Below are 16,879 nucleotides of genomic sequence, written 5' to 3' on the forward strand. Positions count from 1 at the left end.
GTGAATGTAGCAAAGATGGTCCGTGTGAATGGGCCTACTCTTAATAAACGCTTGAGAAGCAGTGAGGTACCCTGCCTGCTGTGCCATCGGCGGTCGGGCTGATCAGGATGTATGAGGTTCTTTGGTTGACCCTAGGAGGTACTGCCCTATTTTGGGGAATTTTATGGTTTAATTTTGTTGTTAATTGTTATTGTTGTATTTTATTTTTATTCCCGAAAATTGTGCTAAATTCCACTAGTCTCTTGTACTGTATTGTCCCTTATCGTTCTGTTCGACCCTTGTGGCCAATAAAAAAGAAAAAAATTATTATTATTATTATTATTTTTAATGTAAAAATTAATATTCATCATAAAGCATTTGCCACTACTTCTGAAGAAAAAATTCAGCGCTTCAAAACTTCCAGTCTAAATATATCAATGTTTCAGGCTATGCGTTGATAATAATTTCTACTTGTTTGATGAGTGTTTGTTACATCAGTGTGTACACCAGTTTGAGGAATGCACATTCTGGATTCAACTAATTGCTGAGAAAGTTTTGAAATAGCTGTAAAGATGCGTCTAGAAATGTATTTTTTACTCCGCCAGTTATATTTATAGTTGAGTTTATATAATAGCCGTTATAAATTATATAAATGATATGATACCATAAATACGTGTTTGTCCATCTTTTGTTTGTCTTTTTATAATAATAATAGCAACAACAATAATATTAATAATGATACTTATAATAACAATTGTTTCTAATTTCAAAACAAGGTTAGAAGTGAGGTTATTTCACCGTCGACTTCAGTACTTTATCGATTCTGAAAGTCAGAAAGCAAGACTGACTTCGGTGGAATTTGAACCAAGTAGGAACGATCTGAGTTAAATATTACAAAGAAACACCTTGGGGGGGGGGGGAGACAAAAGAGTGATTCTAGGATATGACTGGTATATTATTCACGGGTTTTGAACGGAGAACACTGTGTATTACAGCCCCATCTTTCACAGCTCCAGTTTTACCCTCAATTCTCCCCATTCTCGTCAGGCACTGCCACCAGTTTGTTATCCACCCTTATCTGCCAACTATCTTCAATGATGATAATGAGGGTTTCCATTTCGAGGAGGCAGAATAAGACCCAGAAATTTCGAGAAAATTATTATTTGGTCAATTAAGTTCACTATAGATGTGAGGAAGAAAAGATGGCCACCAGCAGGATTGTATCCGAAGTTATTTATTTACTTGTCTTTCTACGAGCTCAAACATTATCATTCACTTCTGCCATTAACCAAATTAGTCAAAATGGTTTCCATTACTACAAAGATGATGACGACGACGGTGACGATGATGATGACGACAGTCATAACGAAAACCAGTGATAAAATTACAGACATTCACACCAGCTTGCAAATTGTCTTTGAAAATTATACAGTTCATATATGTATATATATGTATGTATACATACAGTCATTATATTTATGTATATACATATGAAAATACTTATAGACATATAAGTATATGTTCTACACATAAACACACACATATATGCAAATATATATATATATATATATATATATTATAAACAGTTACGCTAGAGATATGTGTGCTTGTGTGTGTATAAATATATACAAGATATACGTACATATATATATATATATATTTATTTATATATATATATATTCATTACAACAACAACAAAAATACAAAATACAAGAAAGCCATAAATAATTTGAATCTGTGCATCAAGTATATATATATATTTTTTGCTATTTTTATTATTATCATCATTATATATATTATATATTATATATTATATATCATTTAATTAGTTTTATACTGTTTCATTAAAATTCTGTGCCATATAGTCTTCAGTTATAGTTTTTGTTGTTGTTGTTTTTATAACTCCAGCGTTTTGGGTTTCTTTTTTTTTTTTTCGCTTTCGCGTTCATTTTTTCTTTTATTGTGTATATTTTTTTCATATTTGTGATCCTTTTTACATCTTGCAATGTCTGGAGTTTTTTTTTTTTTTTCTTATTTTGTTTCCAATCTTTTTTTATTGCTGGTTTTTTTTTTCTTAAATCAAATCCAAAACAACAAATAATAATAATAAAAAAAACATTGAATATTGTTAACTATTACTGTTATCATAATAGTAATAACAATAATAGTCATCATAACTGTTTCTATTATTAATATTGGTATTTTTTTTTTTTGTTTTCATTTTGTAATTTTTTTACTTTTCATATTTTTAATTTAGGGGCCGGAACTGGAGAGAAAAAAAAATAATGAAAGGAAAGGGGAAGGTGTAAAGCAGTCAACAAGGATTCTTTAAGTTAATCCTCAATAACAATGTCTGGCATAACATCAGTGCCATATACTCTGTTATCTATTGTTCAACAAGAAAATCTGTACAACGGTTCTTCAAAGTCCTATTATACATCATATATACATGCATATACATACATACATATATATATATATATATATATATATACACACACATTTATGTATATTTATACATATGTATGTATATATGTATATATATTTATACATATGTATGTATATATACATATTTATATATATTTAGTGGTGCGTTAACAGTGTTTTGTTTCAACGCAATACTGTATGTCCTACAGAAAATATCTATAGATTTTAGCAAACACTGTATGTTGTAGACAAGTGTAAATACCTTGTCATTATATACAATATGCAATGTACAATACACACACACACACACACATATATATATATATATATGAGTGTGTGTGTGTGTGTGTGTGTGTGTGTGTGTGTGTGTGTGTGTGTGTGTGTGCACTCATTACGTAGCCGAAACCAAAGCTTCTCGGGCTGTGTGCTGGCAGTAATTACACATTTTATAAATAGCCTCTTTCTTTTGTTGCATGGCAACGGCCTCCGTTAGCAACATGGCCGCTGATAAATTCATTCCCAATGTCGCCATCATGTATTCGCGCGTTAGCGACAGCAGTGTCTTTCCATTAATTCGGTTTTCTCGGAAAACCTAGGGAAAAAGAAAAGAAACAGAAAAGAAAATAAATAAAATAATAATAGAAACAAATTTTTTTTTTCCTTAAAATTAACCGTTGGTAGAAGTATGATAACAAAAGCAATAAACTGTAATATTAGAACGAGAAAAGTTAATAGACGTACATTGTTTTTTGATTTTTTAATAATAATAATAATAACAATAACAACAACAACAGCTGAAGTGGGAAATATGCAAGATGTGGGCTCTGTAGGGAGTGGATGTAATACCAATAGTAATTATCGTGCTTGGAAGCATCAGTGCTCAACTACCAACATGGCTCAAAAAGATTGATACAAATGTAAATCTACCAAAATCAGCATTACTTGGAATTGTATGAGTTCTCCACAAGGTTCTTGAAGAATGACCAGTAAACAAGTCACCTTAGTCAGCTGACTCTGGACAGCTGACACTTTCCATCATATCCAGCAAAATAAACTGGGAGTTTTCATCAAACAATAATAATAATGGTTTTTGATTTATACCCAAGGCCAAACATTTTGAAGGGAGATGGTCGACACCATTAATTCCAGTACTTCATTGGTACTTTATTTTATCAACCGCAGAAGGAGAAAATATGAATGTAATGAATCAGAAGAAATATTGCAAATTGTTTTTACCCCAACATTCTATCAATTCTACCAGCACTTGCCCTTTTTTCATTCAACATTATCGTTTCTAATTTTGGGACAAAGTCAGCAATTTTGAGAGTATCGATATCATTGACCCCAGTATTTTATTGGTAGATTATTTTATCAATACCAGAAAGGTGAAAAGCAAAGTTCACTCAAGCAGAATTTGAACTCAGAATGTAAAGAACAGGAAGAAACATTATGCTAAGCATCTTGGCCAATGCACTAACGACTGAACCATGTCACTACTCTCTGACTTAGTGCCGTATAAACAATGTTAAATACAAATAAATAAATAAATAAAAAGAACATCGGGCTTACCTCTGTATATTCCATGCACCCTTCTAACTGAGCAATGAACTGACAAACTTCCAGAACTGTCCATTGGTGGATGTAACGTGGAACAATTCCTTTCTTGAAGGTACAAGTACAGCCTTTCCTGATCATCTCTTCCATACTAAAATCTGTATTGTTGCTGTTGCTGTTGTTATTGTTGTTGTGACCGCTGCTGCAACTGTTGCCGCTATTATTGTTGTTGTTATTGATGGTGACGTTGGTGGTGGTATTGTTACTGTAAGTCCGTGATTTACCCAAAGGACTTATCACTGCCCCACTCACCGCAGATGCACCACTGTTGCTACTCGTCAACTCCCCATGTTTCGATACTTTCATATTGTCTACTTTGTGAAGATTACTTCCTCCATTCATACCATTCAACCGCACAGAATTCTCCGTGTGGTAGCCATGTTGTTGCTGTTGTTGTTGTTTATTGGCTAATTTCTTACAGTCTTTATTGCCGTTTAGTAATAAACCGCTGTTAACACCGTTTAACCGGAACCCAGAGTGATGGTGATTGTGATGATTATGGCTGTGGTTAATGTTACTGTTGTTGTTGTTATTGTTGTTGTAGTTAACGGTGTTGTGATTATTGTTACTATGGTTGTTGTTGTTGTTGTGATTGTTGTTGATACTGTTGTGATGGTTGGTGTTGTTACTGTGGTGGTGGTGGTGGTGGTGGTTGTGGTAGTCCATTTTCATACGTTTCGTCGACAGATCGAGGGCCTTCTCGGCATCGGACACTGACCGCTTGTGACCACTAGAATTTGTGGTTGAGGATATCGCAGACGATGATGATGTCGACGACAATGACGACGACGATGATGATGACAAGGATGACGTAGACGAAGAAGTAGAAGATACATTGCTGGACAAGGAGACATTGCCCATGCTCGGATGTCCAGTGGTAGATGTGGGGCTGTTGGTGGAGGCGGTAGTGCCACCTGCTGCTGAGCAGTGAGTTGTCGACGTTGTCGACGATGACTGTGTCGGTGTAGGGGTACCACAGGGTGTGGGTGTCGTACATGGCGTGAGGAGACCCTCAGCGGGTAGATAAGACATGGGACGGAGCAGTTCAAACATGCGTGGTGTTGTCTCCAAGGGAAAGCGTGGTGGATAGATGAGTGGTGCCACAAACTGTCCTGGGAAACTAGCCAAACGTAACGACGTTGGCGGGAAGAAGTACGGATCACGTGGTAAAAATGCCGGATGACCGTAAAGCATACAATTCTGGAACAGTGGTGGAAATCCCGGATGGATGGCATCAGCTGGTCTCAACTGGGAGAAGTATTGATCGTAGCCATTCATATTAGGAGCCCTGAAGAGAAAGACAGAAATAGTTGAGTATATGTAAATGGTTACTACAGTGATGATGTTGATTTGTGGAAAGGCATTTTCCCTGACACTCTAACTTATCAACTAACTTGTAACAAGAAATATTGTCAAGTGTTTTTAGTATGGTTACAAATAATTTGAAATGTCGATCCATGCTTTCAAAAGACATGAATATAATAGCTATACTTTCAGAATCTGATTTTAGAATTCAAGAATAAGCACTCAACGACCCGTCTGTCATAGCAGAATTGATACTGGTGCTGGTGCCACGTAAAAAGCACCTAGTACACTTTGTTGAGTGATTGGTGTTAGGAAAAAAAATCCAGCCATAGAAACCATGCCAGAACAGACAATGGAGCCTGGTGAGGACCCTTGCCATACCAGCTCCAGTCAAACTGTTCAACCCATGCTGGCATGGAAAACGGACATTTAATGATGATTAAATGAAATATTTTTAAAATAAGGAATTATATGATGAATAAATATTAAACAAACATTTGTAAAATAAATAAGAATTAAAACGAAAAAACAAATAAACTTGGTCTACTTACAGTTTGGGCGGAATGTGGCTGGCAGCGAGGAGCCTCATGAAATCACTGTATTTCCCTTTATCTTTGTCCTTGGGATCTTTACTGGGGCTTGAACACCTGACCTGTTTGCTATCATCTTTACTGTCCACAGAAACATTACTTTTCAATTTGGGAGATGTAGATGTGGAGGAGGAGAGTTTCTCTTTAATATTAGCATTGTCTCGCTGTTGTTTATCTTTTGACTGAGTTTGCATTTGGTGGTGGTGATGATGATGTTGCTGTTGTTGGTTGTTGTTATTGTTACTGTTGTTGTTGCTATTGTTGTTGTTGCTATTGTTGTTGTGGTTGTGATGGTTATGATGATTGTGATGGTTGTGGTGATGGTGATGATGGTGGTGGTGATGTTGTTGCTGCTGTTGCTGTTGTTGTCCGTCTTTCAACCCTTCCCTGCACTTATCTTTCGATGCATCTCGATGATGCACCTGAAGCGGGTACTCCCGCGCGGCCATGTCTTTTAGACCATCTCTTCGTTTCTCCTTCATGTCAGGAGAGTTATTTACGACTAACAGTCTCTGGTTATCCCCCCTTACTTCACGATAGATCTCCTGCGCGATGTTACGGTGTGATTCTTCAGTTCGCTTGTCTTGTACACCTTCGCCGTAAAGTTCGTGCGCGATATTTCGATAAGCAAGTTCTTTAGGAACCACCATATCACAACAGATATCTTTCTTACATTCCCCGTGGCACTCTCGAAGAAGTCCTTCGGATTTACCCAGGAAATGATGCTCCCGATAAATTTCTTCAGCAATATTTCTCGGAGGACTGATATGTCTGCCATATAGTTCCAACGGTGTCATCATTTTTATCTCTTTGTTGCTGCTACTATGGTCAATATGACCACCACCACTGTTACCACCATGAAGAATATTATTATTGATGATAATGCTGTTGTTGTTGGTGCAGATGCTCGGATCAAACATCATTCCCTCACGACACTCGCGATAAATCTCTTCAGCGATATTCCGAGTTGGGGGCCAGCAACCATCTTTCATGTTTGGGTCGCTAACCTCCCTGTAAATTTTCTGGGCAATACTTGGAGATTCTTTATCGTCATCAATACACCGATCTTCCCTTTTAATAAAACTATCAGGTCTATACATCATATCGCTTGTAATCACAGCTGCCTTGGCTTCCGCTTCTGCCTTTATCTTCAACGCGGCATCACACGCCTCACATTCTTCTCTCATTCGACATCGGTTCCCTTCACCAAATTCTTCCATTCTTCTCATATCGAGTTTTTCTTCGGAATCAATTGATGAGTCCATGACACCATACTCAGACTTGATTCGATGTTGCTCCTCCACGTTAGTTGCTTCCATCATGTCGGAGGGGAGGTGTCTTTCTTTCTTAATCTCTGGCGACATATTGTTCCGCGCCATTTCTGCTGCTCGCCAAGCTGCTTCTTCGCAATGTACGCCATTTTGCATCATGGCCGACACGGCAAGAGGATGAGGATGGACAAGAGGATTAACAAGAGGGTGAGGAGGTGGATGTGTAGAAGGTTTTATGTCGTCATCGTTTGATGTGACATCTACTTCAACATCTTCGTCTTCATCATCCACCTCTTCCTTATCAGCATCATCATTGTTATCATTACTATTACTGTTATCACCATTGTTATTGTTATTGTTGTTGTTATTATTATTGTTGTTGTTATTATTGTTGTTGCTGTTGTTGTTGTTGTTGCTACTGTTATTGTTGTTAATGTTTTTGTCCGCATCCTGATCGTTGTCATCATCGCCAGCATCACCGTCGCCATCACCACCAGCTCCACTTCCACTTCCACCATTAGTATTGTTGCTGTTGTTGCTATTGTCGTTGTTGTTGTTGCTGTTGTTGTTGTTGTTGTTGTTAGACTTCTTGTGATTGTTGTTGTTATCGCTACCACCATCTTCATTGGTTACTCCCACGACACCATCTTCGTCGCTGTTACAGCGTTCAGAGTCACATTTCGGGGGTTTCGTGGCACCAGCTCCATTTATGAAATCACTGTGGTGGTGTTGTTGTTGCTGCTGATGGTGGTGGTGGTGATTGTGATGACTGTGATGGTTATGATGATGATGGTGATGATGACCACCTCTTGGACCGTCGGTCACTTCATTTGGAGCCAAGTCTTCTTTCATGGCATCCTTCTCTATGGCGTCCAGTTCTAATCTGGCTCTTTTACCGCTGATATCTTCGGGCAAATAATTGCGAATGTCTGCTTGATTCGAACGTGCCATCGTCATGTTCTCATCGTTCATTAAACTATCAGAAAGACTGCTGTCGATGCTGCTGCTACTGTTATTGTTATTGAGAATATTCAATGACAAACTTTTGGCGTTTTCTGCAAAGAAAACAAAACAATAGATAAATAAATAATAGCACAATTGCAATAACAATAATAATGATAATAATAACAATAATAATAATAAGTGCAAAATCAATAATATCAATAATATATAAAAATCATTATTTGCATCTGTTATTATGTAATCCTATAACTTGTATCAGTACTAAGCAAGGATTTTGATGAGTACTTTACTTTATCGATCTCGTAACAGAGACGGTGATGTCATCATGAGTGCAAAGGTAGGTATCCACAAGACATTTTTACTCCAGGCACCATTTGACATTTCACCATCAACACATAAGTGCACAAATTCAACAGACACACAAACTTTCGCTGTGAACTCCGCCCCACCCCCCATCATATAGTTTCACAAATCATATGGACCTGAGAGTGGGGAGGAGGGAGTAGGAAAAAGAGAGGAAAAGAAAAAACTTACCAACTCCCATACAACATCCATTGATCAATGGTGTACCAAACTCCAAGATGGCGACACCTTTCTTCTGTTTGTGTAGACTATCTTCGAGTTCGTTCATTGGAACCGTTTCTTTTTCTCGTGTTGTTCTCAACAGATCGATAATATTGCTCAAACGAGATTCTCGTAACGGACTACAAAACAGGAAAAGTTTGAAAACATCTTAGTTATAAATGAACATACATAGAGTAGCAAAGAGATGGATAGGTATAGGTATATATATATATATATATATATATATATATATATATATATATATATATATATATATATATATATATACATATATACAGACAGACAGGTAAATAGATAGATAGATAGCTATATAGATAAACATCTAGACTGACTCAGAAACAAACAGTTATACAGGTGGACAGACAGATATACAGACAGGAAATGACAATTGAATAAATGAAACCTTACGGGTGAAGAAATGAGAAAATGTAAGAATGTGAGAATGAATGAATAAAAGAAAGAAAGAAAAGAGGGAAGGAAAAACTTTACTCACCTGCAACGTTTTGGTGCTTTTCTTTCATTTTCATGAGAGTAAGTGGAATCGTCACAATTCTTGGGACAAAGTGATGACGATTTGTTAGTGCACAGGTTTTCACCTGTCTTCCATTCCACCATATTGGCTGTAAAACATCTGTCTTCTCTGAGAGGCGATTCACGGCGTTTTTCTGCTAATCTACATCGGTTCTGAAATCAAAGAAAACCCACAATTATGGAATGGAAATGGTAACGATAAGAGGTACAGGTGTGGTTTTGGGTTCAGGCAAGTGCTTTTTACTGTAGCCCCAGGCCAACCAAAGCCTTGTCAGCGGATTTGGTAGACATGTGCTTTCAGTGTAAATTCCTCACTTCAGTGTTTATACAATATACAGGAGGGAGAGTGAGAGGAAGAGGGAAGAAGAGAGAGAGAGAGAGAGAGAGAGAGAGAGAGAGAGAGAGAAAAAAAAAATTCCTATGGCATTCACGAGTTTCATATTTCATATTTTCTATCTGTCGTCGGAAGATCGAAAACGTGAAACTCAGAGTAAAAGTCAGAAATTTTCAGCTGACGATAATATATAGGATGAAACTTTATAACACGTATTAAATATTCTGTTCTCGTTGGAAGCGCTTCAGCACACGCACACGCACACAGATAGATACATCGATACAACTGTAAGAAATCCATCAATAGTGATTTCTGTCTAACTTCCTACAACAACTACTAGAATTTATTCATATTGGAGGATCGATCGCATTACTTCGATCGGTCAGCTTCCCCTGTGACGTCAATTAACTCAAGAAAAGATTCTCTCTAAATCCTAACACTGCCAGCCTTACAGTTCCACCCCACGTGCCTCGCCCTACCTTTCCCTCTGGTTTTGCCGCCCACCATTCCCTTTCTCTCCTCTCCTCTTCATTTCATTCACCCTTCTTATCTCTTACCGTTTTAACTATCATTTACCATACACTCCACCCGACCCACTCCTAAACGATTTCATCTTCCAGCATCATCTACTACAATTTAGTCTTTTCCCTTTAGCCTCCGTTTTCTCATTCTCTTTCATTATATATATATATATATATATATATATATATATATATATATATATATATATATATATATATATATATATATATATATATAATATATAATATATAATATATAATATATAATATATAATATATTATATGCAACACATACACGCATATGTAGATAGATATATGAATGTGAATGTGTATATGCGTTATATAAATACATATATACGTATGCTCATATCAAATACATACGTACAATTATGCACGCGCGCGTGTACACACACACACACACACACACACACATATATATACACTCATACACACTCATGGATGCGTACACACATGTTGGCCATAAGGTTTACTCCTAATCTCTGGTGTTAAACCAGATGATCGGATTAACGTTTATTGCGTTTGTCTCACTAAATCCACTGCAGTCAAAAGAATCTCGTAGATTATTTTTCTTTTTTATTTTCCACCCGACCCCTCACATCTACCCACTTCCACCCACCCAGCCACCACCACCACCACCACCACCAACAACAACAACAATCAAAAACCCATAACCATATTTTAATATAATAATTCAAGAATCTGTCAAGACACCCAACACTCCGAAAAACTCTTCAACCATACTAGACAGATCCTTTCCCTACAGAGACGGATTGTTGAGAACTTATACATAAAAACATTGTGTAGAGATTTCCAAATGATCTGATAAACAGGTGACGACATTACACTAGAAATACTGAGTTTCAAAATGAAAACAAGGGAAATATTAATAAAATAAGCATAAATATAGCCCCACCGACTTAAGGTATCCTAACAGGTGACATACTCTGAACTACAAATCATTCAACTCCTGTTTTTGAGATAACAGAAGCGATAACACAGTATCGTGACGACTCAACTTATATCCAAAACAGTCCACATCAGCAGAGAGCTCACCAGTTTCGACTCAACCCACGACATCCATATCTGCTCCTCTCACCTACAAAACTATTCTCCAGCTTGCCGGGAGTTTCAAGTAAACGCCTTTATCAGACGCTTCTTGGAAATCAACCATCATGACAAGACACGAATCAGAAAATATACATCTTCCTCATTTTGACTTTTTTCTTCCATGACAAACTTAAATAAATAAATAAATAATCAATAGGGAAATATAAAAACTGAAAATCCCGAACACAAACCTTCAAACATTTTGGGAGCGAAGGATGGAATTTGGACAAAATTCTAACACTTCTAAAGACAAGAAAAATCCAACTGAAGTTACATCATAGAGACCCACCACTGTATATATATATATATATATATATATATATATATATATATATATATATATACATACATACCCGAAAATACTTTCAGAATACTCTAATAGCCGACATATTGCGCTCTCTAAACTACTCTAAATCACTTTTTTCTACATCCTAAACAAGTGTGATGGTCTCAGGTTTCCAACGAACCAAATCACCAATCCACACCGTTTATGACTACGTGGTTTCCGCAATAATTAATGTCCGTGTTATTTGTATATTTCGTCTTTTCATTTTTGCCTCTTTCTGATGAAGGGCCTAAGTCCGAAACGCTAAAGGGTACGTTTTCTTTTTTTTTTTCTCAGTGTCAATAACAACAATAAACTTTGTGACGTAAGGTTCCTTTTACCACACATCCGCGCGCGCGCGCCGCATAACAAATAGGCTTTTCTTCTTTCAGTTTGAGATTTCGATGAATCAATGATGATGATGATGTGGAGGAGGAGGAGGAGGAGGAGGAGGACAACAACGACTAGGACGATGATGCTCTTAGACCAGGGATTAATAGGAGAAAGTAAAACAAACACAGCGCATTGCCTCGCCGCCACCCCACTACTTAAGACAACAGCAATACGGTGCGAAGGTATTGATTGGCGGTAACGGTACAAGCACATTAACACCAACACACGCACACACACACACAATCAACGTCACAACGAGTTTTATGTAAACATCACACGTGTGACTGTTTACACAGATGTGTGTGTGTGTGTGTATGTGTGTGTGTGTGTATGTGTGTGTGTGTGTGTATGTGCATGTGTATGTGTGTGTGTGTATGTGTATAAAACTGAAAATATTAATATATCTGATGTTAAGAAACTGGACTTACAGGTTAGAAAAAATACGCACATTTATTTTACGCATATACATTTTATACACACACACACACACACACACACACAACATGCATGCATGCATACAAGCAAACCTATGTAAATCGACATTGAATAACGATATACACGCACGTTTATATTGGAATGTGAAAATAAACAAACGTGTTAGCTTCGTTATTGTGTATACGAACATTAACACACACCTATGTATGTAATATGTGTATATACATATATAAATGTTTTGTATGCATAGATATATGCATGCATACATATGTACGAAGAGCGCATATCTTTCTGTACATATGTAATGTATGTATGTATGTATGTATGTATGTATGCATGTATGTATGCATGTATGTATGCATGTATGTAGGCATCTATATGTACGTGTGTGTGTATTTATGTATGTATGAAGTTAGCTGGTTGTGACTTCAACTTTGCATTTTGTAAAAAAAATTTTTTTACAAAATGCAAATGAAACAAAATCATGTTTTTAGTCAAGAAACAGACATGAAACATCGTATTCCGTTATACACATACACATACAGATATATATATATATATATATATATATATATATATATATATATATATATATATATATATATATATATGTGTATACATGTCTCTTAAAGGATAGAGCTCAAAATCAATGCATTGAAGATACTTTATTGCAGCAACAATTATAATAATAACAGAAACAACCACAATAAGCCAAAAACTCAACTGTGAGTTTTTGGCTAAGACTGTTAACAGATACTATATATTTTGTAAAATTTGTTTTATAAAAGTATATATTTAATATATATATATATATATATATATATATATATATATATAAGGGGATGTTTCTATGTGGCCTGCTTGTTTGTTGCACCTTGTTTACCATTTTTGTCCTTGTTCTTTTGCCACGTCATGTACCCAGTTATGTATCTATGTGTACATGTGGATGAACGTATATACATACATGTACATATATATGCATATACTCATATATTGTTTATATATATATATATATATATATATATATATATATATATATATATATATATATATATATATATATATATATATATATATATATATATATATATACGTGTGTATGTATATCTATTTATAGATAGATAGAACCACATACGAAGGGTAAAAGAGATGAGAAGCTAACGGAACCATCACTCTGAGAAGCAGCAGCAGCAGCAGCAGCGACATAAGCGACAGCCGCAGCAAACGCCGTAAGCCAGTACCGCCATCAGCAGCAGCAGCTGTTATACGAGTGAAAGCAGCCACTGGCTGCTACTCTCAGCGACAAACAAATCGACTTTTGTAGTACTGACACCCCTTTAACATACACGGCATCGCTCTATCTATCTATCTATCTATCTATCTATCTATCTATCTATCTATCTATCTATCTATCTGCCTGTCGATCTATCTATCTATCTATCTATCTATCTATCTATCTATCTATCTATCTATCTATCTATCTATCTATCTATCTATATACATACATATGTACATATATAAACATAAAACTATTTTGATGACGATGATAGTGATGGTAACCATTATCAAAATCAAATCTAAATGTAATAAATTGTTGTAACCATGTTGGTGGTGACATGAACATCACAACGTCACACTCACAGCAGCCCCCACTACCGTTGCTAGACACTGAGAGTGAGTGAAAGAGAGAGAGAGAGATGTTATGAGATGGTATGATTATTGATTATATCGATCCGTAATATTTGATTATTGGTTTAATTAATCGATAAAAGACAGCGCTGACCTGGGTGGGATTTGAACTCTGATCGCAAAAGAATGAAACTCTTGTTTACTTTTCTTTTATAGAACTGAACAGAGTCTAGATTACAATAAATCTGGGGGACACACACACACGCGCGCATAAAGACGAGACAGACAGACAGATGAAATTATGTTGGGAATTTTTTGTTTCTATCTACATATCCACCAGGATGCGATCTTTGAATACTTGTTGCTATTTGCACGAACATTTTTGCTAACTTTGGTCTTCTGTCTCTCTGCCTTTGTTCCTCTCTCTCCCTCTCTGTAGCTATCTCTCCTTTCTCCAACCCCGTATTCCCCGATTTAAGTGGAAGGAAATTCTTCACAAGAATACACACCAGCGCAGCCTCCTCACCCAATGCTTGCTAAAATATCAACACTGTTAATTCCGCTGGCACCGATGAGCAGAGCATGTAGCTTGCGAAACACCAAACTCATTGAAGACGTCACCAACGGGTAGGTGCATGAACTCTTTACCGAAATGTAAACGAAGACTGAATGATATTTGCCCAATAAAATATGAGATACTAAATTGCTCGCCCAAACAATGAGCTGGCAGAAGCGTTAGCGTGTCGAGCAAAATTCTGAGAGACTTTACATTCTGAGTTCAGATTCCACCAGGATCAACTTCGCCTGCCATTTCTTTGGGGTCTAGATTAGAAAGAATTATATATTTTTGTAAAGAATGGGTTGGAGGAGTTACTGCTACCTAACCTATATCTGCCTACCAGTAGGTCGTCGGGGCTATGTCTACTGAACCTCGCAAATTAACGCCACAGCAGTAGCTAGCTCTCTGTTTCCATGTCTAAATATATTTAGCTCTTTAACCACCGCCAGCCAACCTCTCTCTCTCTCTCTCTCTCTCTCTCTCTCTCTCTCTCTCTCTCTGCTATTTCCCTGAACTTTACACACACTGTCTGTCTGTGAATCTGCTAGACTGCTTGTCTCGCCTTCCTTCCTTCCTTCCTTTTCCATCCATCCGTCCGTTCGATCCCACAATCTTGCCCTTCCGGTTTCCTGCCAGCCTCTTCGTCCATCCGCCTCTACAACTGCATGCTGGCTTTTCCGATACTTACTCTCTCTCTCTCTCTCTCTCTCTCTCTCTCTCTCTCTCTCTCTCTCTCTTCTTTCTCTGTTTTTCACACACTGTTTCCATAGCTGCATGTATGTGTGTATGCATGTACATGTGTGCGCGTGTGTGTGTTCACCTAAAACATCACCATCATCAACAACAACACTAATGTCTTTTATTTGCCACAGAGGCATCAGCTTTCACAATGCTCCACGCTGTTTAGACTATGAGAATTACGACAGTAACAGAGACCAAACATGACCACCACCATTAAATGGAATATAGATTTAAACAATAAAGGAAAACACGAAACCATTTTCTAACAAAAAAACTCTCTCTTTCTTTCTTTCTCTCTCTCTCCAATCCCCCCCCCTTTTTAAACCAATCTAGTAAGATGCAAGACAGTTAACATTGGCCATCAGGTGACAATAAACTTTACTGTAGATGACATACAATGTGAAACACTGCCACATATTTTAAACTGGATCCAATAGGAATGTGGAAATGGTAATAGGTTTACAGGAACGTAACCGTGACAACGTCGAATAAAACCCACATCCATCACATGAAGAATTGGATCCAAAACAGGTTTAGAGATGAAAATACCAACTTGTACTTTTTACTTGTTTCAGTCATTAGACTGCGGCCATGCTGGGGCACCACCTTAAACAATTTGTAGTCGAATGAATTGACTTCAGGACTTATGTTTTTTTTTTAAATCTCGGTATTTATTCTATAGGATTCTCTTGTCGAACTGCTAAGTTGCAGGAATGTAAACGCACCAGCACCGTTTGTCAAGTGGTGGCAGTAGACAAAAACTGACAAACACACACACACACACACACATATACGACAAGATTCTTTCCTTTTCTGTCTACCAAATCCATTCATAAGGCTTTGGTCGGCCCTGAGCTATAGTACACAGGTTCTCAACCAATGTGCCGCGAGATCAACCGAGGTGTGCCGAGAAATATACATACGTATGTGGTATTATGATTGATCATTTCGAGTCAAAATACATTTTGATACTATTTTATCAATGAATATTATTGTCATCTATTTTATGTTTCTTATATCAACACAGGTGAAATAAAGAATATCTTTTATTATCAATTCCAGGGACAGAGTTTTCTTACACAGACGTTTTGTTATATTGATATTGAATCAAAAACCAACTGCCATATTATATTTTCTAATAGGAGGGCTGTGGATTTCTGAAAGGCTTGGCAAGGATGTTTCGAAGCAGAAAAGGTTGGAATACTGTGCTATAGTACAAATCACTTGCCCAGGGTTCCACGCAGTGGGATTGAACCCGGAACTTCGCACCACGGAGCAAAGCCTGCGCCTACCCTTTAAAATAGAGTAAAATGCGAAAAACAAGCTTATAGCCATCGATAATGATGGAGGTGTACCTGTAAGAGGTTATAAATTCCCAACTGGGAATATCAAGCGAGTTAACAAGACTGGACAAGTTACGACAGCGTTTAGAATACACCACCGGAGAGGTCCGACAGGAAAATGAAGACAGGATTAGTTCTGGACAGAAAGAAGTCTTCAATTAAAAGTGTATATACAGGGTGGGCTAGAAGACACGCACGAAAACATT

At 36.9% G+C, this 16,879-nt stretch overlaps 1 protein-coding gene across 1 annotated transcript in view; it reads right to left on the bottom strand.

Moving 5' to 3' along the window:
• Positions 1-1,851: 1,851 nt before the first annotated feature.
• LOC128251575 (uncharacterized) overlaps positions 1,852-16,879 on the bottom strand; it is a 37,730-nt gene continuing 22,702 nt past the window's right edge. The window contains exons 2-6 of the mRNA XM_089347092.1: positions 9,228-9,418; positions 8,684-8,853; positions 5,877-8,241; positions 3,976-5,308; positions 1,852-2,998 (exon numbers count right to left, since the gene is read on the bottom strand). Coding sequence (XP_089203218.1) covers positions 2,798-2,998; positions 3,976-5,308; positions 5,877-8,241; positions 8,684-8,853; positions 9,228-9,418 — 4,260 coding nt within the window. The 3' untranslated portion in view covers positions 1,852-2,797. The remainder of the gene's footprint in view (positions 2,999-3,975; positions 5,309-5,876; positions 8,242-8,683; positions 8,854-9,227; positions 9,419-16,879) is intronic.

Source organism: Octopus bimaculoides, chromosome 2 (genome assembly GCF_046866305.1).
Source record: "Octopus bimaculoides isolate indiv1 chromosome 2, ASM4686630v1, whole genome shotgun sequence".
NCBI classification, from domain to species: Eukaryota; Metazoa; Mollusca; class Cephalopoda; order Octopoda; family Octopodidae; genus Octopus; species Octopus bimaculoides.